The sequence below is a fragment of the Castor canadensis genome, chromosome 18 (assembly GCF_047511655.1).
Source record: "Castor canadensis chromosome 18, mCasCan1.hap1v2, whole genome shotgun sequence".
NCBI lineage: Eukaryota > Metazoa > Chordata > Mammalia > Rodentia > Castoridae > Castor > Castor canadensis.
This window is the reverse complement of record NC_133403.1, coordinates 34,604,482-34,627,259: the sequence shown is the minus strand read 5'-3', so window position 1 is coordinate 34,627,259 and position 22,778 is coordinate 34,604,482. Positions and strand designations below refer to the sequence as shown.

Below are 22,778 nucleotides of genomic sequence, written 5' to 3'. Positions count from 1 at the left end.
ACCCTCAAAGAAGCCAGTGTGACAATGCAACAAGAGGCCACTGGATTGGAGAACAGGGTTGCAGTGGCAATCGGGCTGAAGGGAGGAGATGGGGCCTGGGGTGGCAGAAGAGCAGTGGGGAGCTTTGTTGGGGGGGCGGTGAGAGAGAATGGGAAGGAAAAGGACGAAGTCAGTGTGGACTTGGAGGCCCTGGTCTGGATGTGTAGAGGACTCTTGGAGGCTAGGGAGCCTTTCAGCTGGGAACTAGGGAGCCTTTCAGCTGGGAACTAGGGAGCAGGATGTCAGGGAGCTGGAGGAGGGAGGTGTTGGAGGCCAAATAACAGAACCTCAGCACTGGAGTCAGGAAGATGTAGAAACAGGGGCCAAGCACCTGCCTTCCCCATAGTGGGCTGCCATTGTCACCGTCACTGTCACCAGTCTTCCAGTGACACCGGCTGAGAGCTACAGCAAGGGCAGGAGGTACCTGTGACTCACAGAACAGCTTAGGAGCTGTTAGGGGCTGCACTGTGTCCCCTTCAATCAATGTCCTAAACCTCAGCACCTCCAAATGTGACCTTATTTGGAAATACAATCTCTGTAGAGATTATTGGCGCCAATATAGCAGGTGTCCTTAGAAGAAACAGAAAATCAGAAACAGGCATGCATGCGGGCAGAAGGCCACGTGACCATGGAGTTGGCTGTCTACCAGCCACCTGAAGCAGATCCTTCTCACCGCCCTCATCAGGAACACCCTGCCAGTGCCTTGACTTAGGACCTCCTGCACCCCACCTGTGAGACAATACTTAAGGCTCTGGCTTGGTGGTACTCTGTAAGGCAGCCCTGGCCAATGAATTCAGGGCTGTGGCCTGGAAGATTCTTATTCTTGACCTGTTAGCACTGCCACAGCCCCTCTGTTCCAGACCTGCAGTGACCTGCCCCGCCTAGCTGGTCCTTGAAACGAGGGCAGCACACTAGGGCTGCCCTGGGCAGTGGGCCATCCGTGCTGGGGACCAGATCCCACCCACTGCATCCTGCTGCAGCCTGGGCAAGGCCGCTCCATCCTGTGGGTACCACCTCTCCAGGGCAGCCGGTGTAACCCAGTTACGAGCGGTGGCAGCTCAGGGTCCAGGAGCACAGACCCACAAAGCAGCAGGTACCCACTCATCCGTGCAGTTAACACATTGCTACTTAGAGAACAGAACAAACCGTGTACAGTACCCTGAGGTAAGAGTCCCTTGTGGTGTGTTCAAAGCACCGCAAGGTGCAAACTGGGGCCAGTTTCTTGCAATAGCTCTGTGGAAGCTTGTGATCGAACCTTCTGCCCCTCCCCTGTTTGACAGTCTATGTTCTGTAGTCTGTGCGGAATGGGAAGGGGGGCCCGGGAGTCCCAATTTAGAAAGCATCTCAGAATAAAAGGGCTTTAAAACAGACCGTCCATGATGTCTTCAAATCCCAGAGAGAGGAAGACAGTCAGATGTTACCAGACAAATTTCAGCTTGGTCCCATGACTAGATCAGAATAGACAGGTGCACTAGAAATTAATTTAAAACTGAATCCTGTAATTATCTTGTGGTTTATCCCCACGATATTGCCTTGGTCCAGTGTCTCTGTTGAAAGCATTAACTTGCTAAATGGGAATGGTGAAAGCGCAAGTTTTTAGCTTTTAAAATATCTTGAGACTACCAGAGAGTGAAAGTAGGTCAGGTCTCTCTTGACCTCTGTGTGGAGAGGGTTTGGGCAACTGATAACCGATTTTGCAAAACAAAAGAGGAAAAAAAATGCTTTGGCCTGGCTTAGCCTTCATGGGAAAAGGATCTGAATTGGGGGAAGTCATAGATAAACATGCAGAGATGTAGCCTGTGTTGAAATATATACTCTTAAACAAACGGGAAAATGTGTCCGGCAAGCCTAAACCAAAACATTTGTTCATTCAGGCCCCACTTCCTGGCTCCAGTCCCCTAGGGTGGCAGGACTTGCCACCTAAAATGACCGAAAAGACCCGGAGGTCACCAAGCAGGCAGTCACTCAGTGGAGGGGGAGTGAGGCATCAGCAGGAGCCACTGGAAGTCATCTTTGTGGAGGGTTCATTCTTGAGGGCACCCTGGGTCACCCAAGAAAGGGGGGACATTGGAGGTGCTTTGGGGAAAACCAAAGAGGGGTGTACAACCCCAGTGAGGGCACCCAGGATGGAAGAGCTGACCTGAGCCAGGTGGGAGCAAAGTGAGTTGAAGGGCAGCTTCAAGCTTGGGATCTGGGGTGCCGTCACGGAGAGGGAGTAATGTCACCACACTGGACGTTAGTGACAGGCTTCAGGAAGGGAGCACCCCAGACGTCAGCCAGAATAGAGCTGACACAGTGTGCTAAGCCAGCCTGGTGGTGGCTCTGTGGGTCACAGAGTGCATGAGTCTATGAACCCCCAAATCAGCGTGGTGGCTGCTGCACATGTCTACAGCTGCGGCTTGTCTTGGGAGTGGAAGTTTCTCGAAGTGGAGATGAACGATGAAAAGATGATGGCTTGCCCGTGAGTGCGCTGGAGCAGTGACCACATTCAACTTTGTTTCAGTTTTTTTCTTTTGGGCGGCACTGGGGTTTGAACTTGGGCCCTTGTGCTTGCTAGACAGACACTCTAACACTACAGCCACTCCAGCAGCCCTTTTTTTGTATTGGGTGTTTTCAACACAGGGTCTTGAGAACTATATACCCGGGCTGGCTTCGAACCTCGATCCTCCTGATCTCTGTCTCCTGAGTAGCTAGGATGCAGGCGTGAGCCACCGGCACCCGGCTCATTTCCTTTTGAACCATCTTTAGTAAACACCTAGTTGGTTCCTGCTCTGGACTAGGCCTTTGCATGCCCACCCAGTCATTTAATTCTAATGGAAATCCATTTTTCAGGTGACAAAAGAGGGTGTCTGAGCACAGTCACAAGCAACAGAGCCGAGCTTGGACTCCAGGCTCTTGGAGCCTCTGACCTCCACGGGAGGACTTATTGCTCTTCTCTCTGTGTGGCCTGGGAGCCTGGTCCCCGGGATGGTGGACAAGGACAATGACCATGAAGGGAGAGATGCAGCCTTGTCACTTTCTGCTTCTGGATCTTGCGTGTTAAGTGGGGGTAGGACGCTTATTCTCTGCCTCCCAGCAGCAATGTCATAATTAAGGATATAAGAACATTAATAATGAATCAATTTGGAGCATTTGTCCTGTGCCGGGGCTCTGGGGCTCCAGGGCTCGGGTTCAAATTCTGCTTCCAGCACTTAGCGAGTATGAGACCCTCACCAAGCCACTCAACCTTCCGTGCCTCAGTTTCCTCATCTGTAAAATGGGGACAGTCGTAGTACAGTCATCCTTCAGTATCCAAGGAGGATTGGTTGTAGGACCTCCTGTAGTTATGGAAGTCAGAGGACACTCAAGTCCCCTATATAAAATGTCATATTATTTGCATCGAATCTACATTCATCTCTAAATGGCTTAGAACACCCAATGCAGCGTAAATGCTATGCAAACAGCTGTTATACTACAACGACAAGAAGCAGTGGTCTGCACGTGTTCAGTATAGATGCAGTTTTTTGCATTACTGGGATTTGAACTCAGGACCTTGCCCTTGTGAGGCAGGCGCTCTACCATTTGAGCCACTCCGCCTGCCCTCTTCAGTTTATTTTCAGATAGGGTCTCACACTTTTGTCCAGACCTACCTACCTCCACCTACGGAGAATCTGGGATTACAGGCTACAGTAGAGGCCCTCTTTCCATTCTTTTTTTTTTGAGTACTTTCCATCTGTGGTCAGTTGAATCTGTGGATACAGAGGGCCGGCTGTACTTCACTGACTTGGGCTGGAGTTTCAGAGAGACCAACATAAATGGTAGCTGCTAATAATAATGGACGGCATTATTTCACAAGTTACCTCATGTCTTGATCCCCAAACTCCTCGAGCTTACTAGCACCCATTAGGAAGAGGACTCTCAGTTTCCTGTCAATTAGTTGTCTGGTCAAGGTCACCAGCAGTGGTGGACCAATCCTGGCCCCACCCCAGAGCCCTTGGCCTCAATGCTATGAGCAAGTGACACCCAGGTTGTCCTAATGCCTGCAATCTCCCTGCCAGTGTTGTTACCACCGTTACTGTTATTTTTATCCTGACGTCATTAGTATGCATGAGTCAGGGCTGCTTGTCGCTGGGAGGTGCGTAGTGTGCCTGTTTGCCCCGGTGCACACCCAGGTCTGCTCCTTTGGGGTCCATGGAGAGGGGGGACCCTGGTGACCTTTGATCTTCTGCAGTTTGGGGGAGAAAGGGCCTGGGAGCCTGTCCCCATCTCCCCCCCCCCCCCCGCCACCTTGCATAGTGAGTTGGAACCTTCCAGTGGCTGACACTCACCTGGAAATACAGAAAGCTTCTGCACAGAGTCTGACATTTCCAAAGCAGCCGGGAAGCCCTGGGTCCCCGGAGTGAGGAAATGCCAGCTCCTGATGGGGTGGGTGGTGGGATGGGGAGAGGCCTTCCAACAGAAAAGCCACCGGCGTGAGGAGCTGATGACTTTATGAGAAAGAGGCTGGAGAAGGGGCAGGGCAGCGGAGGGATGGACAAGATATGTGGAAATCACACCTTGCCCTTTCCACTCACACACATTAGGGATAGATTAATTCTTAATCGGAACCTGAAAGTAGCTGCGTGTCCTCAAGCAGGGCACTGTTCTACCTGTTTTCTCTTGGGAAAACATATGAGGCAGGCGAAAGAAACAGATGCTTATAAGAAGGGAAGCTGAGAAGGGCTCTGTTCAAATCCCAAGGGTTTGCAGGGAGAACAGACAAACAGCCATTTCTTGTGTTACTTATCTATGGGAGGTGGCATTTGACATAAAACTACTGTGGGAAGAGCCTTTGGAATGTAGTCTCAGGTAGAATTAGCACCAAAGACCATCTCAGAGTTCTAATTATGTTCCTTAGCAAGAAAAAAAACAAAAAACAGAACAAAACAAAAACCCGGCAGCATATATGCCGCAGTCATTCCTTCTACTATAACGCCTTTCTCTAGCTTGTTCTAAGCAAACTCCTACTTGATCTTCAAAACCCAGGTCCAACATCACCTCTTGGGGTAGACCTCCCCGATACTTGCTCAGGGATTTATGTTCCCACAGCAGATGAGGACACTGTCCTTTAGCCCATAGTGTATATGCGTCACCCTGTACTTGACCGTGAAGGTCTCAGGCAGGCAGGATGATGTTTGCTCATCTTTGCCTCCTCCCCACCGCTCAGCGCTACACACATGGCAGGGTCTGAGGGAAGGTTTGGTGAGGGAAAATGGTTCGTTCTATCACCATCCCAGGACAGGTGTGATCTACAAGGAGATGTTAAAGACTCGTACCCTGTGTCCGAGGACTCGAGTCTCCCAGGCCCCACTCAAACCATCCAAGACCATCAGCCACACCCACAGATATAAACAAACATCCTGGCTTCTTGAGACTCTTTTGTTTTTTGGGTGGTACTAGGATTTGAACTCAGGACTTCATGCATGCTAGGCAGGCACGCCTCCAGCCCTGGGATGCTGAAAAGGGCAGGAAACACAGGCTCCAGCTGAATCCCAGAGCCTCAGGCTGGGCTCTGAGCAGCTTTGAGCAGGTAGGAGAGAGGCCGAGCATAGGGCCAGTCTTTCAGGACAGAATACAAATGGTTTTCTATTGATTTGCTGGACGTGGGGAGCAGTATGAAGCCCGTGGTGGCTGTGATGCCGGCTGGCGGGATAACAGGGCTGATTCCTCAAAAGACACCCGGGCACATGGGCCTCGTCGCCTGTCAGTTTTATTTCTGAGAGGCGTTTGGGAAGTGGTTTTCAGACATCAGAGCCAGGATGCTCGTGTAGATCGGTGGTTTCAAATCTTTTTGAGTCACGGACTACACACTGAAGATCTGGTGATGAAGGATGGTGGGGACTTAAACCCAAGTATTGCTGGCCTCTGTGTCTGTGTCTGTCTCTCAGGCCTCACGCTTGCTAGGCAGGAGCTCTAGCACTTGAGCCACTCCACCAGCCCTTTTTTGTGTTGGGTTTTTTTAAATAGAGTCTGGTGAACTATTTGCGCCCGGGGTTGGTTTCGAACCTTGATTCTCCTGATCTCTGTCTCCTGAGTAGCTAGGATTACAGGCGTGAGCCACTACACCCTGCAAGAGTCTCTTTTTTTTTTTTTTTTTTTTTTAACATCTTTTATTCTATTTTATTGTTTTTACATTTACTTACAGGTATACACATTTGGGCCACCCATTCCCCCTCCCCCCTTCCATTTAGTCTAAAACAATCACATGTTTTCAAAAGTATATTCTTAATTTACCACTGGCAAAGATCCTGAACCACTTCTGTTTTAATTGGCCCCCCCATCTAGCTAATTTCTTTCTTATTTATGGCCTTCTTGTTTGTTTTTTTGTTTTTTTTTTTTTCATTTTTCCCTGCAAGAGTCTCTTAATTGCTCTTAGTATGATCTTGGGTTTTGTTTTGTGGGGGCCTCATGCACGCTATCCACTACTGAGTTCCACCCCACCCCCAATGTGGCCGTGGCTTCTGGGGACAATATAATAAGAGTTTACAATTTTGACCTTCCATCACACATTCCCAGGTGTCAGCATCCACGCTGTCAGGCAGTGGGACCATGGGCCTGATCTGCCATGGAATTCCCGCTGTTCTTTTCTTCCTGGCCACACATCAGCCTCTAAGGAAAGCAACTCTCACCACAGATCTGGCGTGTCCTGTCCACCAGTTCCCCCCAGAGCTGTGTGGAGTCATTTAGATGAGCTGAAAGGTCCAGGCATAAGGGAACAGGAAGCAGGCCATCCCTCTTCCTGAACTCCCATTGGTCACTTCACCCCTGCTGAGATTCCATTGGTCAATCCACCCTTTCCAGGACTCCCATTGGTCAATTCACCCTTCCAGGACTCCCACTGGTCAATCCATCCTTTCCAGGACTCCCACTGGTCAATCCACTCTTCCAGGACTCTCATTGGTCAATCCTCTCTTCCAGGACTCCCACTGGTCAATCCATTCCTTCCAGGACTCCCACTGGTCAATCCATTCCTTCCAGGACTCCCATTGGTCAATTCGCCATTCTAGGACTCCCATTGATTACTCCACCACTGCTTTGCTGCAAGGCAGAGCGTGGGTGGGAAATGCCCACACTTTCCTAGGCTTTCTCTAGCCTGGCATCAGCTGCCTGGGCATGGGAAAAAAGGCACTGTTGACCACCAGCCAAAGCCAGCCACTCTTGGAAAGGATACCGACTCAGCTGTCAACACTCATCTCAGCCTATTGGCAAAGACTAAACCGTCTGGTAACAGATGGAGTTGGCGAGGCTGTGGGGGAAACAGTCAGTCTCCTGCTTAGCTGGCAGGATTGGTATAGTCTCTGTGGGGAGCAATGTGACAGTGTGTGCTCAAGTCTTAAAACATGACCTTTGACTGAACATTCCCATCTAGGAATTTATTCTATGGGTAAGCCCGGCCAATGTCATGCATGATAGCATTGTCACAGCAAAATAGTGGCAACTGCTCAAGGGTTGGTTGTGAAGGACTCACTCAAGACATGATGGCATAACTACACAATGGAATATTATGCAGCAGTGAAAAAGAACCATGATTCTCTTTCCCTGATAATTGGGCCTTATGTCTTAGATATGTGAAAAGGAAAGGTACAAAACAATATGTGTAATGTGCTCTCTCTTGTATAAAAATAGGAAATATGTGTGTGTACATTTGTTGTCTATGCAGAAGACATTGCTAAAAGAACACATGCAAAAAGCGACATTTCTGGCCTTTGGGGAGGGAAACTGGCTGGGATTAGGGAAAAGAATAAAACCTTCACCAGGCTTCTTTGATCTCTTTTAAATTTGGAACCTTGTGAATGCCTTTCCTGGTTCAAACAGAATTTAAATTTGAAAAATTACAAGTCTCACAAGCAAATCCAAACAAAACAAACCCAGAAATAAAGCCAAAGTTCTTACCCCAGGGTCAGCTCTCCTGGCCGGTCTCTGAGCTCCAAGCCCATGGCGGCTGATGTCTGGCTCAGCCTGGCTCCCTGGGCTCGCACCCTGGCTTGGATGGGCTCGGGGAGGTGTGGACGTCCACTTACCTGCTCCCTCTCTGAATACGGGTTGTTGAGGACGACAGGCTCATTGCCCTTCCCCCACAGGTCGTTGAAGACTCGGTCATTCTCCCCACCAAGGGACAAAGCTTTGTGCGACTTGCTGTCCAGATCTCTGAAAGGCAAGGTGGCCCAGTAAGGAAGGGTGACATCAGGTTTGCGGCCTCCATCCCGAAGTCCTAAGTCTGTTCGGAACCTTGGCATCACTTGTTTGTGTGCAGCCAGCAAAGCCCTGGGCACTTTCAGAAGGAAGCCCAGCAACATGAGGAAGGTGGCCCCATGGTGAAGCATGGTACGTTCATGAGGCCTGCCCCATGCTGGTCCCCACCCATGACCGTGGCGCAAATGTTATCTCTCTCTGGAGACTGAGAGGCTGCGTCCTGGTGGACTCCAGGAACTGTGACCTCCTGAACAATTGAGGGTCCCGGGCACTTAATGTGGGAAAGGCAAGAGGTGGGAAGAACAGAGAAGTCCTGTGGCCCTGACTGAGCCTTTGGGCTTGCTTTGAGCAGCACCAGCTCAGGACAAACAGAATGATTCTGAAAGCAAAGGGAGCACAGCCAGGAAATAGCGCTCTTCCCAGGGCAGCTGGCGGGCACTGAGCACTCACTAGGCACTGGCCCTTGACGTGAGTTTTAACTCAAACCTATGGGCAGCAGCCACTTGTCACATCCTTACAGATGGTATGAGACGCGAACGGCTCAGAGTCACACAATTAGTGGTACAGCCCAATATTCCAGCCATTCTTCACAGTTGTTCTGAAGTAGTGGCTTGCAGTGTTGTCATTCTGTATCACTGTCATCATCATCATCATTGCACAGCCACTGTCATTGCTGTCATCACCACCATAAAAACCATCACCACCACCACCTCACCATCACCATCATCACCATCACTTTCACCACCATCACTACAACCAACACCATCATCACTGTCACCACCACCACCATCATCACCACCGTCACTTTCACCACAACCACCATTATCACCATCACCATCACTTTCACCACCACCACCACCAACACCATCATCACCAACATCACTTTCACCACAACCACCATTATCACCATCACCTTCACCACCATCACCATTATTGCCATCACCATCATCACCATAACTTTCACTGCCATCACCACCACCACCATCATCACTGTCACCACCACCACCATCATCATCACCACCATCACTTTCACCACAACCACCATTATCACCATCACCATCACTTTCACCACCACCACCAACAACACCATCATCACTGTCACCACCACCACCATCATCACCACCATCACTTTCACCACCACCACCACCATTACCACCATCACTTTCACCATCACCACAACACCATTACTACCATCACCACCATCACTACCACCACCAGCATCACCATCACCACCACCTTCACCACCATCACCATCACCAACACCATCATCACGATTACCACCATCACTTTCACCACAACCAACACCATCATCTTCACCATCACCAACACCTTCACTTCCACCACCACAATCATCACCACCACCATCACCTTCACCACCATCACCACCACCATCAGCACCAGCACCACATTAATCACCATTATCATCACCATCGTCCAGCTTTTCCTCCCGTCAGTGAAGTTGTCACTATTCCCACAATCCCCTCATCATTGTTCACTTGCTCATATGTCTTCATTGTCACCACCACTGCTGCCTTCCTCCTCCCCACCACGACCATCATTGGCATCTCCATCACCACCACCACCCTCATCATGTGAGGAAACTGAGGCATGGAGGTTCCATTGACAGCTTAAGTCACAAAGCTAGTGACGGTGGATTCAAACCCAGGCTTGTTTGCAATTCTAGAGTCTGACTTTAAAATTAATTAATGTATTATACAAAACACTTAATAGAGTCCTATCTGAAGATGACTTTCTTTCTCCCTTCCTTCCTTCCTTGCTTCTCTCCTCCCTCCCTCCCTCTCCCTCTGTTTCTCTCTCTCTTTTTCTTTCTTTTCTCATCTTTTTGCAACAGGGTCTTGATCGGTAGCGCATGCCAGCCTTGATCACATGCTCCTCCTGCTAGGATTACAGGGGTGTACCACCACACCTGGCTCCTTACCCATTAAGCTACCTTGGTTCCCTGCCGTTGACCTCTAACAGGCCCAGGTGAAGGCTAGTCAACCGGCTTCCACAGCTGGCCATTCTGTGGGATGAAGCTAGGACTGGATGGCGCACCACTGCTGCCTCGCCTGCCTCTGTCCTTCCACCCCGTGAGCGCTGCCTCCCTGCTTCCTGACCCTGTCTGGACCTTCCCATGTCATTTTACTTTCTGTGACATCTGGCCACTTGGGCAATGCCACTTGCTGTGTGGCCCATTTAGGTGTTGGTCCGAGGCTGTCTTTCGTCTGGCCCTCGGTTTTACATTCCCAGCTTTGGAGACTCTGAGCCCTGTCTGCTGCACAGTGATCCATCACTCAGGATGGATCAGAAGCCTGGGACCAGCCGGCCCCCTCCCTGCCAGGTTCCACATCGCCCCTGCATCCTGTGTCACAGCCACTTCTACTCTTTGCTTGGAGAGGTCTGCGTTCACAAGAGGGAACATCCTGTTTTACCCTCTCTCAAATGTCACCAAAACATACCCGGAGTGGCTCTTGCTTACAGACATTTCCCAAGTCAATGGTTTACCCACGCGGTGATTAACACAGGGATTGTCTGCACAGAGAGAGACTCTCGCCAAATGTCACTCAGCGCCATCTCAGTCCTGAAGCTCCTGAGCTGATGCTGCCACGTGACCACACATGGGGACTCAGCAGAGAAGGGGGAGGTCAGTGGATGGGGGACGTGCGTACCGAGTATCAGGTTCTTGCACAGAACTTATTTCACCTAATCTCAAGAGACATTAAAAGTCCTGCTTTACAGGTGACAAAACTGAGCCCAGGGAGGTGATGTAAGCTTCCAAGGGCTCCACAATAGGTGCAGAGCTGAGCCGATAGTATTTTTGGAGGTACTGGGAATTGAACTCAGGCCTCAAGCTTAAGAACTCAGGCGCTCTACCGCTTGAGCCAAGCCCCCAGTCTTTTTTTGTTTTAGTTTATTTTTCAGCTATTGTCTCACAATTTTGCTCAGGCCAGCCTCAGACCTCAATCCTCCTATCTCAACCTCCTGAGTAGCTGGGATTATAGATGCGCACCACCACACCCTGTTTGAGCTGGATTTTAAACTAGGTCTGACTAATAATTACCCCAGATCCTTGCTTTGTTAAAAAAAAAATACAGACAGGAAAAACTAGTGGCTACAGAGCAAAAAATACAACATTTTCATGAGGCCTGTTTACAAGAACTACAAGGTAAATTTCCCAGGTGATTCTGAAACTGATTCAGTGCCTCTTTTTATGTGAATTTGCAGGTTTCTTTCAGTGTCTTTTTTTTTTTTAAGTCACAAACACCTTTGTTTAAATAATGCATTGAAGTATTTTTGCCAACACAAACTTATTTTAGCGTGCAGGGGAGAATATTTTAAATATGGAACCACAGGGAGCATCCAGGTTGAGCAGTCTTGCTTCCATCTACTCAGGAGCAAAACCAGAAGTGGATGTAGTTTGGTTCTGGACCCGCGGTCACCAGGGGTAAGCAGGTGGCAGGGAAAGAGCTGGCACCTTGCCACCAAGCTGCTCACCAGGGACCTACTGCTTGAAGGGTTTGCAGGAGCAGCCCGGTGTGTTTTACGGCCTGCTGCAAGGCATGTGTGTGCAATGGCACGCTTCCACTCAGGAGGGTGGCAGTGGAGTCAGCTGTGTCTGTGACACTTAACACATCTCATTTGCAAACAATGCTATACGGTACACTGTGCTTACACAACTGAGCCCTGTGGCACCTGCTGTCACGCTCACTACCAATTTGCTCCCGGGCTGATCAGACAGAAACAAAAAAAGTTCTAGAAACTTCTAGTTCTGCATGGAACAGCAACGATGCCTCTTGGCCATCACTGTCCAGCAGAACTGTCTGTGACGACGGAAATGTCTCACGTCTGCACTGTCTGGGATCGTGGACACTGACCACTCGCAAATGTGGTCATTGTCACTGAAGAACTGAATTTTTAACTCTCCTTCTGCTCATTTAGATGTGAAGAGCCACAGGTGGCTGTGGCCACGGTGTTGGGACAATGGAGCTCAAAGCCTCCATGTCTCTGAAGACTGGGAAATAAAGATATGTATGACTTCTGTTTGGGGAAGGGGACACTGTCCCTGCTGGCTGGGGCACAGGTGGTGAGGTCTTTACTCACATTCTTTGGAAGCTGTCACATCTTGGTCCCATGATTCAGGGATGTCTGGACCTTCACCTCCCACCATTCCAGACCCTGACTGCTTTTCCTTCTTCCCAAGAAACACAGTGTCTGCCTCCTGCTCTTCTCTGGATGCCCTTTTGCCTTCCCTCTGCTGAAAACCAACTCCTACTCATTCATCAAAACCCACTTTTCACTCCACCTCTCTTGGGAACTAAATAAGGTCATGCATGGAAAATGCCGGGCACACAATCAGCACTAACTAAACACCGGCTATGCCTGTTTCTATTTACAACAAAGAAATCAAAGCCTGGAGATACCAGGCCACTTGTCCCAGGTCACACAGCCAGTGGGTGAGGAAGCCTGAAAGTGAGGCACGTTCTTCTCACCGGTGTCCCACCCGAGTGTCACAGGGGGCTCATCCGGGGACCTGGGTGGCTATCTGGTTGGATCACACACCCATGAAGAGCCTTAAACTTAAATATTGCATGAGGTCAATGCATTGAACATATTCACCTGGTAAATGCTATGCCAATAACCATCATTAAAAAATATATGGGGACCCCACCCATGGAGGTAGACGGGGCTTCTCACGACATCTGAAAAGACTGGACGGTGACTTCTTTTTGCCTTTGCCCATAAGTCCTAGTCGGGCCCAGCTGCCTCCAGTGACCTTGGTTTAAATAAGACTGTCTCAGCTTTAGCACAGTTGACATTTGGGGCCAGAGAATTCTTGATGGTGGGTCCTTCCCAGTGCATCCCTCCCCCCCCCCCCCCCGGCCTCTCCCGCCAGGTGCTAGTGACAACCCCCACCCGAACTCTGACAAAGAAAGACATCTCTGGGCATAGCACCGAGATCAGCTGGGGTGGGTGTAACTGAGATCCCGACCCTACGCTTCTGGGCTCCTCCCCAGCCCTCCACCTCTATGCCCTCCATGGGTGTGTTGGGGACATTTACTATTTGTCCCCTGATCCCAGATACTATTAAGTGGCTATACGCCACCCCCTCCCAGGTGTCCTGTGCCTCTGGAAAAGTCACCTTTGCCCATAGACTTGGTATTCTGGTGGAAACCACTGTCCCCAGAACCAGGGCATGGGTACATCTGCGTGTCCCAAACATCAGAATGCATCTGAGTCAGTGGGGGGTTTGTCAAAATTCAGATTCCCAGGCCTGGTCCCTGGAGGGTCTGCGTGGGGGGTCTAGGCGGGAACCCGGGCATGTGTGTTGTGAGATGAATCATGCCCTGTGGTCCATGGACACGTGGGAGGTCATTTCCCTGGAGCTGTCCAGCCTGGATAGAAACACCCCCCCTTCCTTCCTTCCTTCCTTCCTCCAGCCCCCCACTATTCTGCTCCCCGTCCTTCTCCCCACAAGGCCAGGTGTGCATCTCTGCTTTCCACCTGGCAAGCATTCCTCTCCTTTTGGCAAAAACTAAACTGAATCCCATTGACTTCCACTTCACTGGCTGGACACTCGTAGCCAAGCCAGGTACTAGGGTAGCATGTCACAACCTGTGCTAGGTCTCAGGAGCCAGGTCCTCTGATCTCTTGCACAGAAGGGACGGGGACCTGGGTCCGACTCCACAGGAAGCCCACACATGGGTCCTGGGGCCCAGAGCTGACCACTCACCAAGCCCGAGGACCGTCAGGGAGTGAGAGGTCCAGGCCTCTGTGCCAGGCCCGGAGAGGCGGGGACGACGGCTTGTTCAGGCGCAGCCAGGCTGGCCAAGGAGCAGCTGGCCCTGGCAGGAAGCCCCTGCCTGTGATTTCTGGGGACATCAAGCTCTCGATGACTTAAGACTCTGGCTCCTCCTTGTCCCCTGACCTCCAAGGTATCTCAGTTTCTGCCTCCACTTGGTTGTGGACGCTGGAGGCTGAGTTAAGGTAGAAAGACATGGGGGCTGGGGACAGGGGGTCTTGGCAAAGCTTTTGTCCTTGATTTCGTCACAGAGATGAGTGGGGAGGATCTTGCTTAGGAGAAAATTTTGCTTTTTTGCATGTTTGAATTATACATAGTAAGGGTTTTATTAAGATTTCTGTATGTGAGGGCTGGGATGTAGCTCAGTGGTACAGCGCTTGCCTAGCATGCGTGAGGCCCTGGGTTCGATCCCAGCACCAAAAGAGAAAAGACAGACAAAAAAAGATTTCTATATGTGAATGCTCACATCCCCCTCCCCCCAAAAGTCTGCTTTTGAGAGCAGGATTTCTGGGGATGCTGAGACTGTGAAGGAGCTTGGGCTGTCACTGTCATGATTCGTCATTACTTAAAAGCTTTTGTGTGTGACTGGGGTTCAGACTCAGGAACCCCAGTATTCTTTCTCAGCAGGCGCTCTACCACTGGAGCCATGCCCCCAGCTCTTTTGTTTTGTTTTGTTTTGCTTTAGTTATTTTTGGATAGCTCAAAGCCAACCTGGACTGTGATCCTCTCAACCTCTGTCTCCCAAGTAGCTGGGATTACAGGCGTGAGCCACTGTGCCCAGCTTGACTTTTCGTTAGTAATAATTCAGAGCTGGGCTGAATAGCTGCAGGACTCAGGCTAGTAAAGAAAACAGGTGGGTTGGGTTGACTCGGATGCTGAGGAATCCAGGAGCCCACTCAGCCCCTTCCCAGCCCCCAGTTGCTGGCTGCCTCTCCAGGACGTGGACTCTGTGTTAACAGCTCTTCCGATATACAGAGTGGTTAGCCCTTGGTGTCCATGGGCTCCACCACCCTGTATCCAACCAACCTGGGGCCAAAAATATTTTTAAAAAAGAAATGGCTCCTTTACTGAACTTGTACAGACTTTTCCCTTGCCATTATTCCTAAACCATACAATGTGACAGTTATTTATGGAGCGTTCACATTGTATTAGGTGTTGTTTTTTTTTTTTTAAATAGCACTGTGGTTTGAACTCAGAGCCTCATGCTTGCTAGGCAGGTGCTCTACCACTTGAGCCACTCCGCCAGCCTGTATTAGATATCATTAGTAATCTGGAGATGGTTTCAGGTGTACAGCCGAGGTGGGGTGTGCAAATTCTCATGCCATTTCATAGAAAGGATCCCAGGGGGATCTTGGGGCCCCCAGCCCCCATCGATCCTGAGGGACCACTGTATACCTATCTGGCTGGAAGCCAGTTTTAATGTGAAATCTCTTCATTTCTCTATTTCACCACCAATTCGCCTCTTTAGGAAACTTGCAGCCCCATCAGACATGGAGAACCAGGTGGCCTCAGTCCCCAGATGGGATGGCAGTCTTTGACCTGAAGGTGGTCCATGCTCGGGTGACATTCCAGAGAGGTGAACAGGGCAGGTTCATGTGGCCAGTCAGTTGCTTGGTCTGCGCTAAGCCTGCCCACCAGTGACTTTGCAAGGAATTTTGGGACTCATCTGACACACACGCCATTTCTACAGATGGAGAGACTGAGGCTGAGAGGTGACCAGGCTTATTCCAAACTAGGTAAAAGGTGGTGGGGGGAAGTGGGCAGGGCCAAAAGCAAGACCACTGAGGCAATCCAGTGAGATTGCACGGTGGGTGATGGGGACGAGGATGGCCAGTGGTCATCTTAGGACTTGCTCACTGCTGCTCAGTGGTGGTGGATGGATGAATGGGAAGGGCTCAGTAGTGGCCCCCAAGGACGTCAGGTCCTGGGACTGTGAGCTAAAGAAACCCCTTTTCTTCATAAACTTCCCAGCCTCTGGGATTTTGTTATAGTAACAGAAAAATGGACTCACACAGTTACTCACATGGAAAAAGAGCCTTCCCAGATGTGGTGGGAAGTTAAAGATTTTGAGTTGTCGTGTGTCCTTACAAGAGGAAGAGAGTGATTTGACAGGAGCGAAAGGTAGGCATGGAAGCAAATGGTATGCTACTGACTTGAGGATGGAGGGTCAGGCCACAGAATGAAAAAAAAAAAGAGAAAAAGCATTTCTAGAAGCTGAGGAAGGTAATAAACAGTCTTCAAAGCCTCCAGGAAGGCACACTCCTGGCAGACTCAAACCTCCCCATCTATGAGAGCCGAGGGTGTCTTGTTGGAAGCAACTGAGCTTGGGTCACTTTGTCATGACAGCCATAGGAACCCAAGACAATGAGTATGGGGGACAGGGAGGGCAGTCATTCAAAGATGGTTGATGGCCCCACCCACTGTCCAACCTACCACGGTCCCCAACTTGTTCCACTCCAGCCCTTAGGCTTTCAGTCAGGTCCTTGGTTTCTGCCTCAGGGCCTTTGCTCCTGCTGTGCCCTCCACCAGGATTTAAATGAGCAGCACCTCTGTCCTTCCTTGGCCTCCCCATCTAATCTTCTATTCACCCTCCACCCCCAGCCACCGTTCTCCAAACTTCGGTTCTATTTCCTCCTAGCAGGAATCACTGTCTACTGTCTAGGATGACCACAAGTGTCTCTGTGTCTGTGCTTCATTTCTTGGCTCTGATGTGACTCCAGCTGGGCGGAGATCACCACGGGGTCCCCAACACTAAGTGTCAAGGTCCAACCGAGGCTCTGTAGGTATTCACTGCATGGGAGATGGGGGGAAGGCCTCTGCTTCTGCATCATTTTGGGGCTCATTCTGTAACTCTTCCTTGGGATCAAGAGCCAGGTATCTGTGTGACAAAGCAGCAGGTACACTCCCCACATGTCTGAGTGGCCAAGGTGAGATGAAAAGTTGCTTTGAGCATTCCGTGTGAAGTCCAAGTTTTTGGATTCAGTCCCTTAGCTGAGAGATGTCCCAGCAGAATGACTCAGGACTGAGACACACCACGGGCAGCCTGGGAGGGGACCCACTGGGTCAGAGCCTTGGCACTGGTACCGTGGTTCTAATGGACAGAGTTCTAAGGAGCCCGGCCTGCCAAGTCCCTCCCTGCTGTCGGGAGAGTGAGCTCGGGGGTACCCGCTCCCTTCCTCCTCTTTCCCGCCCACCTTCCTGGGTTTGTTCAGGATGATGGATGAGCCAGGTGTGGTAGTTCACACCTGTAATCCCACCTACCCAGGAGGTGGAGGCAGGAGGATCATGAGTTCAAGGCTAGCCCAGGCAAAAGTTAGTGAGATCCTATCTCAAAAACAAAATAAAAACAAAAGGGCTGGGAGCATGGCTTAAATGGTAGAGCACTTGCCTAGCATGAGGACCTGGGTTCAATCCCCAGGACTACCAAAACCAAAAAAAGATGAATGGAACATTGTGAACCCCACAGAACAAATGCGGGGGACCTTTCTGTAACCTGGGGAGGCCCTCACTGTCTTAAAGGATTCAGGTCTTGGGTGACCCAACCTGAATTAGTCCCACCAGGCCAGGGTACTATCCAGCAGATGGCATCTCTGGGCCTCAGTTTCCCTTTCAGACTCTGAGAAAATACTCCAATATCTTCAGAAACTTGATGGCCAGTGACCAACTGCCAGGTCAGCAGAGGTCAACAGCATGGGCTTGGCGAGTCCTGGCTTTGTTGCTTGTTAGCTGTGTGACCTGGGATAAGTGACTGGACCTCTCTGAGCCTGGGTTTCCTCATCAGAAAAACAGGGCATAGTGAGCAGCAGATGAATAAGTTGACATAAAGACTTCAGCACGGGCGCCCTCCGAGTGGTCAGCAGAGGCTGATGTGGACGATGATTACAAAAGTCAGGCTCACCCCAAAAGGAACCCCTTCTCTGCCAGCCACAACGAATCTGATTTGTGGGCTTAAAATCAACTCCCGCTGCTCCTCCAGCTGCATCCTCCTGCCTGGTTTCCAGACACTGTGGGAGCTGTAGACAGAGCACCTGGGGCCGGTGCTGGGTGGCCCTGGGGAAGTGGCTTTACCTCTCTGAGCCTCAGTTCCTCTATTTAGAAAAGCAGGCTAAAATCACATGTGCTGCATGGAACAGAATTCACAGAGTCCCTGAGGAAGGTAGTTGGAATAACCGCGTGCCCTGAGGACGTGTGTGTTTGTTGTGTGTTTGTGCAGGCTTATCAGAACACAGGCTGAGGCTGCTGGTCCAGATGGACGCTGGGCTGGACTGGGGACCTTGGCCTCCTTAGAACCTCCTTCAGGGCAGCAAGCTGAGCAGCCTGGATATTTTCTCTTTTAAAGTGACAGCTCTGAGTGCAGGGGACACCGGGAGCCCCGGATTTAGTGCCTCCCTTCGTCACCACCTGCCTGGGCCCCACTCCTCTGGTGACCAGGGGACAGGACTGTCTCTAGGGCAAATTCACTTCTCTTACAAATAAATGACTGCCTAAGCCCCAGGGTGGCTGTGAGGACAGTGGAAGAGATGGAGCAGGTGTCCCTAAGCCCTTCCAGGAGGAAGAGGAGGAGGGAAGTGGGGGTCCCAGCCCCTCTGTGGGCCCCCAGAAGCAGGGGTGCCCTGGATGTGGGCTCCAGGATTGGTGAGCCTCACAGTTACCCAGGTGGCTTGAGCTAGTGACCATGCATCCAGTATCCAGGACACCAGGGCCGACCCCCACCCTCACACAGAGCCTGGACCAAGAGGTCGATGGGAGGTGACAAATTCCCAGGTGCTATGCATCCCAGAAGCCTGGAAAGTGACCTCAAAGAGCGCTTGGTCCTGGCTTTTCATTTTTAATGAGGTCCCTATTTCAGCGCTAAGGAGGCAGTTTGGTATTTGGTGGGGGCATTTGGGGGGATTGTAGAGGGAGGGAGGTGACATCAGGATGGGGTCATCTTGCAGTACCAGTGACAAAGTCATAGGATGAACAAGAATCCTGATGGCCACACAACCTTTCAAACTTCCTGTAGATAAAGGACTGAAATTCCCAGGCTGAGACCCCAGCTGTGTCTTACCTAGAAAGAGAGCCTTAAAAGACACGGACTTCTCCATGCACACAGCCCCAGAACTGGGTAAATCAAGTCAAAATAGATGGATCTCATCAGAAATCTCACCACTTTGGAAAATCGTGTCACCAAGGCGACAGTGCCAGTGGTAGATGAGTTGCCAAAACAACACACCCGTGGCTTCTTCACTTGATGCTGGCGTGTGGGTAGAGATCTGTGTTTAGGTGCAAACGAGTGACCCCTTGGCTTGGCGGGGTCACGGGTGACCCCAGCCAGTGCACTCAACTGCAGCTTCTTTGCCTACGAGTTATTTTGTGCTCTGTCTCCTTTTGGTTTATTGTTAGGCTGTGAGATTGGTGAAAGATTACAAAATATAGGTAAGTTCTATTAACCACAGATGGGCTTCTGCTTTTCAAATGATTTGTCAACATATCAGGGGCTTTGAGCCTGATACGGGTGTGAGTCACTGAGCTAGGGCAACAGGTGTTACTGTGAAATGTCACCCACCCTTGGCCACTCACCCGAGTGGCTTCCCAGGGCCCTGGACTCCCTGGGCGACTCCCTTATCTGAAGCAGGTCTTTCTGTGACTTTGGATCAGGCCATCTCATCACATGTAAGGTTGAGGCAGCATGGTCAGAGGGAACACCATGATGGAAGAGGCAAAACAGAGAGAGGATGTGCCTTTCCGATGTGGAAAAATAGGAGCCCGTGTCACACTGGCCTGTCCCTCCATCCTTCTTGGGGGAGGTAGGAGAGGGCTTCCTTGGGATGGCATTTGTGCAGGACAAGGAGGAGGTCTGGGGACTTCCGTTAAATCTTTTCACATTTGGAGATCACGCCTGAGCCTTGTGCTCTGAACCAGACCTTTGTGTCCCTGTGTGTCCGCTGGAGGACAGGGTCAAATGAGCAAGCTGTGTGCAGCTCCCAGCTGAGGATCCTAGGGGCACTGTCCACATCATATGGAGTCCAGGGAGGGACAAGTGTGCTTCAAACGGAGCTCCAGGAATTTTTATGCTCACCTCCCAAGTCCAGCAGTGAGTCAAGTCAGGTGTGGGGAACACGGTGCAGGGCCAGCTGCGTGGCACAGATAAGGGAGGGGGAATGAACTACAAGTGGCCCTGAAGAACTCAGAGGGTCCAATGGCTGGGAGGTGGAGGTCACACCCAGGGCCGTCTTTGGGGATGGACACTTTCCAGTGCCTCCCAGCAGACAAGGCCACAGTGCCTTCAAATGTGGATCCTGTCACTGCCTTAGAACTGAAGTCCCCCCATGGAGACTCAGAGGTCTGCTGGATGGCCACTTCCACTGGGCCAGAGAGACCCAGGGTTGGTAGTTCTAGCCTGAGAGGTCCCCTGTGCTAGTCCTGGGTGAACCAGGCCACCAATCTCCACTGTTCAGGACAACCCTGAGGACTCATCCTGGCCACCAGCTCTGGAGATGCCCAGAGCTACGAAAACCGTCATGTGTCCTTCCCCTCCATCATGAGTGTCCCATCACACCTTGTGTATGGGGCCAAGACTGTATCTTCCTTCTCCTGGAGATGAGGACCAGATGTGCTGAGGACACTCAGATTGTCCCCAGGAAACGTGTGGAGGGAAAGGAAGTGAGCTGGAGGGTGGGGCTCTAAGGTCAGTGAGAGATCCTTCTGTCCAGGAGCTTCTGATAGCACCTCTGTCTTCCTTCCTGGGGGGCTCTGGGGCTTGCTGGAAATGGCTCCATTTTCCCCCAGGTACAAGAAGTTAGGAATCCCCACAGGATGCAATGGTAGACTGAGGCAGACTGCACCATCTGGAAGGAGGCCTGGATTCCATGCAGTTCCCCCAATATACCAGGCCCACTCCTACCCCAGGACCTTTGCACGGGCTCTTCTCCCTGCCTGGAATGTGAATCCCTGAGAAAACAGTCAGGTTCCCTCTCCAGGCCATCCTGTTAAGAGCAGCCCTATCCTCTTTATTTAAAATGTCACACTCCCCAGCACTTCTGCTCCCCTTCACCGCTTCAGGTGTGTCCTTAGTATGGATTACCAACATATCACCCGTTTTACATTTTTGTCTTGTTTATCGTCCATTCATGACACTATAAACTCCCCGAGGCAGCGAGTTTGTTTCATTCATTGCTCTAACCCCAGAGTCTAAAACACACGTGCCTGGCACACATTAGGTCATCACCAGGCATCTGTTAAATGAACACCTGAAGGGGCGCGGGCAGCAACTTTAATCCAGGTCCCCGGGGACCCCCCTGGACATCTCCAAATGCTCCCAGGACACTTTGGGGTTCCTGGGGAGGGAGGTGGGAAATCTTGGCCTGGATTTCTGGGTAGCCCCAGCCCTGAGTCTCCCTTTGGGTATGCCCATCCCCATCCTGGCTGCATGGGGGGCTGTGGGGTCTGAGAGTGGGAGGGCCTGGAGAAATTAGTCTCTCATCTCCTAACTCGCTGTTCTCCGGCCTCCTAGCCCAGTGCCACTCTCTCCCACCATGTCACAAGCTCTCTCTCCTCCCCCCAGAGACTCAGAAAGTACCAATCTAGCAACGAGGAACCAGTACCCAGTTCCATAAGTTCGAGCCCCAGCATCCACATACTACCAGCAAGAGCGGGTTTGGGGGAGCCAGGCCCAGTTCTACGCATGGATTTCCTTCCCCTTCCTCGGGAGCTTCCCTCACCCTTGCCAGCTGTGGAGAGGAGAAAGCCAGCTGATGCCAAGGGTGGCTGGGCTCAGCCATTCCCTGCTCTTTTCTCAGGGTCTGTTTTTTTTTTTTTGGTGTGACTGGGATTGAACTCAGGGTTTCACACATGCAAAGCAGGAGCTCTACCACTTGAGCTGCACCTCCTGTCCATTTTTATCTGGTTAGTTTGGAGATGGGGGTCACATGAACTATTTGCCAGGGCTGGCCTTGAACCTCAATGCTCCTAATCTCAGCCTCCCAAGTAGCTGGGATTACAGGAGTGAGCCACCAGCACCTGGCTTCTTCTCATGGTCTTGCCTCAGGGCATGTGGCCTGCTGTGCCATATACATGGACCTCTCACTCACTGGGGGACCTCAGGAAAGGCAGCCTGCCTCCCTGAGCCTCAGTCTTGTCACATGTGAGCTGTAGACCATCAAAAATAGATCGTGTGAAGGATATCTGCCAGTTCTGGCTTTCAGGCAAGAGCTCTGTGCTAAAGGTTGTGCCCCACTAGGGAGGTACGAGGATAGGCAAGAAACCCCAAAAAAACTAGATAGCATTTGATGTCCTCAGTGCAAAGGAACTAATGCAAAAACTTTAAAGTGACAGAGGCCGACAGGAAAAGGGAACCATGTACTAGAGAAAAGGTGAGATCAAGAAGAATTAACCTAGAAGGTAACACCCACGCACAGGAAATCAATGTGAGTCAATGCCCTGTATAGCTATCCTTATCTCAACCAGCAAAAACCCTTGTTCCTTCCTATTATTGCTTATACTCTCTCTACAACAAAATTAGAGATAAGGGCAAAATAGTTTCTGCCGGGTATCGAAGGGGTGTGGGGTGGGGAAGGAGGAGGTGGGGGAAGGGGGAAGAAATGACCCAAACATTGTATGCACATATGAATAAAAGAAACAACAAAAAAATAAAGGTTGCGCCCATTTGCCTCTGGGAACTGAAATTTCCAGGGGAAGTTCAAGGGTGGACCAAGCTCACGCACACAGGCAGGTGTCTGACACAACG

At 50.9% G+C, this 22,778-nt stretch overlaps 1 protein-coding gene across 4 annotated transcripts in view; it reads right to left on the bottom strand.

Moving 5' to 3' along the window:
• The window catches only part of Nos1 (nitric oxide synthase 1), a 162,601-nt gene that overhangs the window by 55,692 nt on the left and 84,131 nt on the right, over positions 1-22,778 (bottom strand). For all 4 annotated transcript variants that reach the window (XM_020163665.2, XM_074061437.1, XM_074061435.1 and 1 more), the window contains exon 3: positions 8,079-8,205. In XM_020163665.2, coding sequence (XP_020019254.2) covers positions 8,079-8,205 — 127 coding nt within the window. The remainder of the gene's footprint in view (positions 1-8,078; positions 8,206-22,778) is intronic.